Source organism: Zeugodacus cucurbitae, chromosome 6, assembly GCF_028554725.1.
Source record: "Zeugodacus cucurbitae isolate PBARC_wt_2022May chromosome 6, idZeuCucr1.2, whole genome shotgun sequence".
NCBI lineage: Eukaryota > Metazoa > Arthropoda > Insecta > Diptera > Tephritidae > Zeugodacus > Zeugodacus cucurbitae.
The window spans coordinates 7,986,943-7,994,422 of record NC_071671.1 but is presented as its reverse complement, the minus strand read 5'-3'; the positions used below and the strand labels follow the sequence as shown (position 1 = coordinate 7,994,422).

The 7,480-nt window shown below is 33.8% G+C and overlaps 3 protein-coding genes and 1 non-coding gene across 5 annotated transcripts in view; 2 read left to right on the top strand and 2 right to left on the bottom strand.

Moving 5' to 3' along the window:
* Positions 1–192, bottom strand: part of LOC105210356 (matrix metalloproteinase-2) — a 333,824-nt gene extending 333,632 nt beyond the window's left edge. The window contains exon 1 of the mRNA XM_054234408.1: positions 59–192. The gene's annotated coding sequence lies outside the window, so the exon portion shown is untranslated. The remainder of the gene's footprint in view (positions 1–58) is intronic.
* On the top strand, positions 132–4,491 carry Gusb_1 (beta-glucuronidase). 2 transcript variants are annotated; one of them, XM_054234406.1, is made up of 12 exons: positions 132–195; positions 455–760; positions 831–1,010; positions 2,308–2,474; positions 2,534–2,679; positions 2,755–3,137; positions 3,196–3,368; positions 3,448–3,591; positions 3,648–3,732; positions 3,795–3,971; positions 4,048–4,186; positions 4,241–4,491. In XM_054234406.1, exons 2-12 carry the CDS (start codon positions 473–475, stop codon positions 4,438–4,440), a joined length of 2,082 nt encoding a protein of 693 aa, XP_054090381.1. In that variant the 5' UTR covers positions 132–195; positions 455–472; the 3' UTR covers positions 4,441–4,491. The 2 variants fall into 2 exon arrangements, with proteins under 2 accessions (XP_054090381.1, XP_011179547.2); XM_011181245.3 differs by lacking the exon at positions 132–195 and having other exon boundaries at positions 314–760; positions 4,241–4,490.
* Positions 4,492–4,545: 54 nt separating this feature from the next.
* Positions 4,546–5,344, bottom strand: Znhit3_1 (zinc finger HIT domain-containing protein 3). Its single transcript, XM_011181243.3, has 3 exons — positions 5,055–5,344; positions 4,824–4,981; positions 4,546–4,759 (listed from the first exon to the last, which is right to left on the bottom strand). The coding sequence occupies exons 1-3, from the start codon at positions 5,117–5,119 to the stop codon at positions 4,581–4,583; spliced, it is 402 nt and encodes a 133-aa protein (XP_011179545.2). The 5' UTR covers positions 5,120–5,344; the 3' UTR covers positions 4,546–4,580.
* An 870-nt stretch (positions 5,345–6,214) lies between these two features.
* Trnar-ccu (transfer RNA arginine (anticodon CCU)) lies at positions 6,215–6,287 on the top strand. Its single transcript has one exon. It is a non-coding gene; the product is annotated as a tRNA-Arg (tRNA).
* Positions 6,288–7,480: the final 1,193 nt, after the last annotated feature.

The following is a 7,480-nucleotide window of genomic DNA, read 5'->3' as shown; positions in this document are numbered from 1 at the left end:
GCAATTATCGCATAACAAAGCTACATATGTACATAAGCAAACTAAATAATATAAATACCTGTTTTCTAAACTATGTACATATGTACATCCATGCCGAATCATCAGCAACCAGTAAAAATCGAAAATATTGTAGCAATTTTAAAATGAGTTCACTTATTCAGTCTTCAGGTTTCAAGAACGTCGCTGCTTTAGCTGGTAATTTTGAAATAGCGATTTAATTTTTTTTTTAAATTTTGGTACATCATATCAAACCAGCCAAGTGTGGGTAGAAGGTACGCCCATGTACCCTTTATTTGCATGCGTGTGTATGTAGGCGCTTATCAGCTGTTATTTGTTTACATGTGAAGCAATCTGCAAGAACAAAGACATTATACAGCTGACAAACAAATCAAATATTTTTTTCGGATATTCGCAAGTTAAACTGTTCATAAATATAATTTTTGCATAATTATAGACGAGTGTAATCAGAATCATGATTGTGATGAGCACGTTCATTGCGTTTTTAAACCTTTTACTAGCAATTTGTGGGTGTATCGATCTTACCAACGGACTTGTGGAAAATAAAACGGATATCAAAGGTAAACCTTTCGATTATACGTGGTTGCAGGATGTACCACCAACTCGTGGCCTGCTATATCCACGCGAATCGGAGTCTCGTGAAGTACGTACGCTCGATGGCATTTGGCGTTTTTTGCAGTCGGACGTGGCTGATCCCATGAAGGGTGTGCGCGATGGTTGGTACAAAGCTGATTTGGACAAGGTAAATTGCTGTGAAACACAAATCAATTATTCAAAGATTTTAGTTACATATGTATGTGTATTGTGTCTAGGTGAAACCAACACGTCCAATGCCAGTGCCTTCAAGTTATAATGATATTAGTGCAGAGATGGAATTGCGCGATCACATTGGTACCGTGTGGTATGAAAGGACATTTTTTATACCACATTCCTGGAATATGGATCAGCGCATTTGGTTACGTTTTGGAAGTGTTCATTATGCAGCCATTGTTGTAAGTTGTCACCAAATTTTGCCAAGCTATCATAAAACATGAGCGTAGTTTATATGTAGCTAATTTTGTTTGATTTATTGCCACGTATCGGCAGAGCAGTTTAGAATTTTAAATGAAATTAGTTTTACTTTAAAGAACGATTCAAATGATTGTTTAGTATTCTGATATTCTGATTCATGCGATAAAAACAACAACAACAACATTATATATCACATCTATATGTAATGAAATAATTTTATTTTATTAAATTTATTTTTATACCCTGAACAGGGTATATTAAGTTTGTCACGAAGTTTGTAACACCCAGAAGGAAGCGACGGAGGCACTATAAAGTATATATATAAATGATCAGTATGTTGAACTGAGCCGATTTAGCCATGTCTGTCCGTCCGTCTGTCTGTATATACGAACTAGTCCTTCAGTTTTTAAGATATCGTTTTGAAATTTTGCAGATGATATTTTCTCTTCAAGAAGCTGCTCATTTGTCGGAACTGCCGATATCGGACCACTATATCATATAGCTGGCATAAAAACTGAACGATGGGAATCAAGGGCTTGTATGGAAAACTTCTGCATTTTACTACATATCTTTACGAAATTTGGTGTGAGTTATTGTTCATAGAAATAATTTAATTTCCGAAAAAATTGTTCAGATCGGTTCACTATAGCATATAGCTGCCATACAAACCGAACGATCAATATCAAGGGCTTGTATGGAAAACTTCCGCATTTTACTACATATCTTCACGAAATGTGGTGTGAGTTATTGTTCATAGAAATAATTTAATCTCCGAAAAAATTGTTCAGATCGGTTCACTATAGCATATAGCTGCCATACAAACCGAACGATCAATATCAAGGGCTTGTATGGAAAACTTCCGCATTTTACTACATATCTTCACGAAATTTGGTGTGAGTTATTGTTCATAGAAATAATTTAATCTCCGAAAAAATTGTTCAGATCGGTTTACTATAGCATATAGCTGCCATACAAACTGAACGATCGATATCAATGGCTTGTATGGAAAATTTTCGCATTTGACGTGGTATCTTCACGAAATTTGACATGGAATACATGACATGGATCTATTTTCTTTATTAAATAACCTTAATGTCTCTAGCAAACAACCCGGCTAAAAAGTATTAGTAAAATGTTTTCTTTTTTTTTTACTTACTTTTTCTTACGTCTTTAGATTTGCTTAGACACATAGTTACTAAAAGAAATGCACCTGTGAAGGGTATTATAGCTTCGGTACAGCAAGTTAACGTTTTTTCTTGTTTGTATTATTTTTATTAGTGGATAAATGGTGAAAAAGTAATGTCACATTCTATTGGACACTTGCCGTTCGAGTCAGAAATAACAGGTCAAGTGAAATTTGGCGCTGAAAACAGGTTAACATTACTGTGTGACAATACGCTTGTGAATTCAACAATCCCCCAGGGCTCAATAGTTGAGGAGGAAAGGTATATACTTTAGCTATTATGTTTAAACTTAAGTTTGTATTTCATTAAGAACATTTTAGTGATAATGGCAAGGAGATGATACAACGGTATACCTTCGATTTCTTCAACTATGCTGGCATTCACCGTACTGTGCATCTTTATACCACGCCTGCTGTTTACATTGAAGACATTAAGATCTCAACCGATTTGATTGAGCACCATGTAGGTAAGCATAACATAATGTATATGGATGCTATTAAAACAAAAACAAAAACAATAATATTACAATGATGCTGTGCAGGTCTGGTACATTATGAAGTAACCGTTAATGGCATTGAAAGAAAAGAAAAGGCTGTAGTTTATGATCCACCAATTGAACCACTTTATGTACATGTGCAACTGCGCAATAAAGATGGTGAAATAGCCGCACATAGTGTTTCGAAAGCAACGTTGAATGGCACGATTGTAGTAAAGGATGTTATGCCTTGGTGGCCGTATTTGATGAGTCCGGAACCTGGCTATTTGTACACTATGGAATTATATTTGCACGCAGTTGATGAATCACTGCTCGATGTATATCGTATGAAAATCGGCATACGCACATTAAAATGGAACAATTCAACATTTCTGTTAAATGATGCACCTATATATTTACGTGGCTTCGGACGACACGAGGATTCTGATGTAAGATAGAAAATTAAAAAAAAAAATTATTAAATTATCTCACGGAGAATGCTTTTAGATTCGTGGCAAAGGTTTTGATTATGCCTTACTGACGAGGGATTTTAATTTGATCAAATGGATTGGCGCGAATGCTTATCGTACCTCACATTATCCTTACTCGGAGGAATCGATGCAATTTGCTGATGAGTTTGGCATTATGCTCATAAATGAATGCTCAGGCGTTAATGCAGAGTAATTATTTTAAACTGACTCTAATTATCAATTTTGTCCATATCATACAATATATCTATATGTGTATTTAATATTTCAGCATTTTTGAACCATTATTATTACGAAATCATAAATCCTCATTGGAACAGCTAATACATCGTGATCGCAATCATGCCAGCGTAATTATGTGGTCTATAGCAAATGAGCCCCGTTCCGCTAATCCACAGGCGGATAAATATTTTAAGTAAATATCTTAGAACTCGATTTTTTTACCGTAATATTTACAATTATTGTTAATAGAATTCTATCAAATTACACCAAATTATTGGACCCTACGCGACCTATCACGGCCGCTTTAAACATTGAGGCGAAAAAAGACAAAGTGGTAAGCAGAATGTTCAAAACTTGCGTACAAAGTAATTTATGTTTTTTTTTTTTCAAAAATAGGGAAAATATCTCGACGTAATAAGTTTTAATAGATATAATGCATGGTATCAAAACGCCGGACAATTGGATATGATAACCAAGCATGTGGTGGAGGAAGCAACACTGTGGCATGAAATGCACAACAAAACCGTTATAATGACAGAGTACGGTGCCGATACTTATGAGGGATTACATTTTGTAAGTTAAGCATACAACATAAATAATATAATGAAGTTAGCAGCACAAATATAATTCACAATTCTTATGCCATCAGCTGCCAGCATATATTTGGTCCGAGGATTATCAGCGTTCACTGCTTAGCAAACACTTCAAAGCGTTTGACAACTTGAGATCACAAAAATGGTTTATCGGTGAATTCTTATGGAATTTTGCAGATTTCAAAACGGCACAAAGTATTTTTACAAACACTTATTATATGTAAATTATTGTAACCCATTTATATGCAGCATACACACGCGTTGGCGGTAATAAGAAGGGAGTATTTACGCGTCAACGTCAACCAAAATCAGCAGCATATTTACTACGTCAACGTTACTTTGGCTTGGCTGTTGAATTAGATCAATGCGAAGCACCACCGGAAATATTCGATTACGTTATACATTGGCAAGAGCGGCCACAATACACAAGAGACTATGAGGACTTATAAATTAACTCGAATATCTCATAAATATAAAATATATATAAAAAAAATTAATTAATAAATAGTATTGTAAAATTAATAAATAAATAATATATTAAAATTATAAATAAATAATATTGTAAAATTAATAAATAAAATCCATATGTTTATTCAAAATCAGCTTGCGGTTCGACAATTTTTAAACATTCATCTGCGAATTCCAAAAAAAGCGGTTCTTGCATTGCTGCTTTCATTGCCTTCCAAGCATCGGGCGCCACGTCTATTTCAGTAAGTAAATTTCGCAGATGTGAATTATATAGCAAATCTTGCAAGGCTTTGCAGTTCTCTAATGAAATAAAAGTTATGCATGTTAATATAAGTAAAAATTCTAGTATTTTTCAATATGTTACTTAAAAGTTCCAGTTTATTACGTGGTACCGTGTCTTCAGTGCTGAAAGGTTCATGTAGAGTAGGCTCCAAAATGTGCTCTTGTTCAGCTAATACTTCTTGATTTTCCTTGGGTACACATTGCGCCGTTTGATGTGTCTTGTAGCAGGAAAGCGAGCAACTTTATGCACAAAAATGAAATATAATATAATATGTATATAGATATGTATATGTTTATTATAATTATTGCTTACTATGGTTCCAAACATTTTGGACACTTGTATTTTTTTGTATTCGCACTGCACGTTATACACAACATTATCCAGCTGTTTAATGTTGTAAGTATATATGTAAATATTTTCCCGCCTGCACGTTTTGTTCACTTTTGGAGTCAAAATCGGGTTTTACTAGATCTCATAGATATTATTTGTTGGCATTGACTATTCTTCTTCAATATTCTACATTTGCTAAGTTCGAGCTAAGATTTACTATAAATCATACTAGTATATAAAACTAAAACAATTTTTGAAAATTGTTCAAACGAACTTACACTTTAGATATTCTTTTTCAATCCCAATTGTTTTGAATTCAGAGAACGTATAATATACGTTTCCCTGTTGAATTTTTGGAAAGAGACAACATTTGGTCTGTCACAGCTGTCAAATTGAAAATTCAACCAATGGTTGCCATATTGTGTAATATAATAGTGGTACTCCTTTACGTTGCAATTATATAAAAATGGCAAATGAGCGCTCTGTGGCAATATTGCTATATGTCTGATATTTCATCAAAAAATATTTGTGCTGAAACCTCTGAAACAAAATCGTGAAATGTAAAATGAGTTAACAGCACATAAATATTTTAATATTACCTCAAATTATCTTTTAATCTTATTTATTAAACCAAATAAACGCTCTGATTGTGAATTGCGTTAACTTGCCATAGTTGCCAATGAAAAGGCTCTCGCATATTTGCAAGAATGTCGTGAAATAAAATGCTTGTAAAAATGAACAGCTGCTTTGCGATATTGCTATTTCTCGATAGTGCCATACGTTAAATGAGCACCACTAAGGAATATTTGAAAATTTTGATAATCTCAAGGCTTAATAATTGTAGTATAATAGCTATGTTTTACTATAGAATTGTTGTTGCAAAATGAATTACAAATCTTTATATTTTTTAATTTGTGATGTATATCCGACTTTATTTCAGACAGATTTTTATAACGCAGACACACACCATCTTTGTATACATGGTGGCGACATCTACCGCAAACTTTCAAAAGTTGGCAATGGCAGTAGTTGAGAAAGAACGTAAGTACACATCGTATTCATACGATTCAGAACCATAACTAGAAACGATATTCCAAGCTTTACACGTTTGAGCTTAAGAATATTGTGTAATAAATTTGTTCGCCCCAGTGGCCTAATGGATAAGGCGTCGGCCTCCTAAGCCGAAGATTGTGGGTTCGAGTCCCATTTGGGGTAAAGAGTTTAAAATATTTTTCTAATATTTTTATTTGAATTTGTTTAACAAAGATTAATTATAACAAATATAATTGAATAAGAACATTGCTTGAAAATTTATAAAACATAAAAAGTTCGAGTTTAAGCTTAAGTCGAGCATGTTAATTTTCTTTTCCTTTAACTCTTATCTGTTATATGATTAGCAAAGCTTATAGAATTTTCACGAAAGAAATGGAGATGGGTGCTAATGTTTTGGTAGCTTTTGAACATAATTCGATTTCCTTGTATACGGTTAAAGGCTTCAGAAATTTTGAAAACATAAAAATATATTCTCGCTTACTTTTAGGTTAGGTTTAGGTTATCGAGTTATCGCTCTAAATCGAGTCTCATTTTAAGCTCTAAACACTGTATACCCAATGTGTTTTTATATTTATTTGGTGTGTATGATTTTTACACCTGCTTGTGGGCCATTTGAGCTGTGTTCGCTTTGTTCGTTTTTCTTTTAATTTTCATATTTCCGAAAGCGTTCCGTTTGTTTTACCCATTCGAGTAGTTACCCCACTTAGTTAGCGTCGCGCATGACAGGTAGTTCGTCATTCCGTCAGTCAGGCTGCCAAGCAGGCAGTTATTTTCAACAAAGTTTTTATTTCTTTAGACGCTAAAGATTGAAAGCGCCACTATTTCAGTTTTTGCTATTTCCGAGTAGGATATGTTTGCAATTTGCAGACACGCCATTTCTTCAGTTTTTTATCTGCACCTGCCCATCCCTCAAATCAGAAGTATTCTACTTGAATATACATATTTGACGCTAAACATAAACGGAAATTGTATTTGAAAATTAAGGTGCTAAACACTTTTTGGTTCAAAATATAGCTGAATATTCAGTGAAACTAGCATATCGCATGTAGCATATAGCAACATATTGGGTCTCGTAAAAATAAATCCATTATATTTGAATCAAATTGATTGCTTTATTCAGCACAGTTAGAATAATCCTTTCTAGGACAAATATTCAGATATTTTTACAACTTAACTCTCATTAAAATCTTTGTCCCTTTGTCTTATAATACTGGAATAGTCGATCTTTACAAGCTTCTTTTTTGCAGACATTTTCACCAACAAAATCATTCGATACAGAAAGTCGCGACAATAATGGATGTATGTGCCACCCATCCAAGCTCCGGAAGCTTATTGTGCGTCACTATCGATGAGTA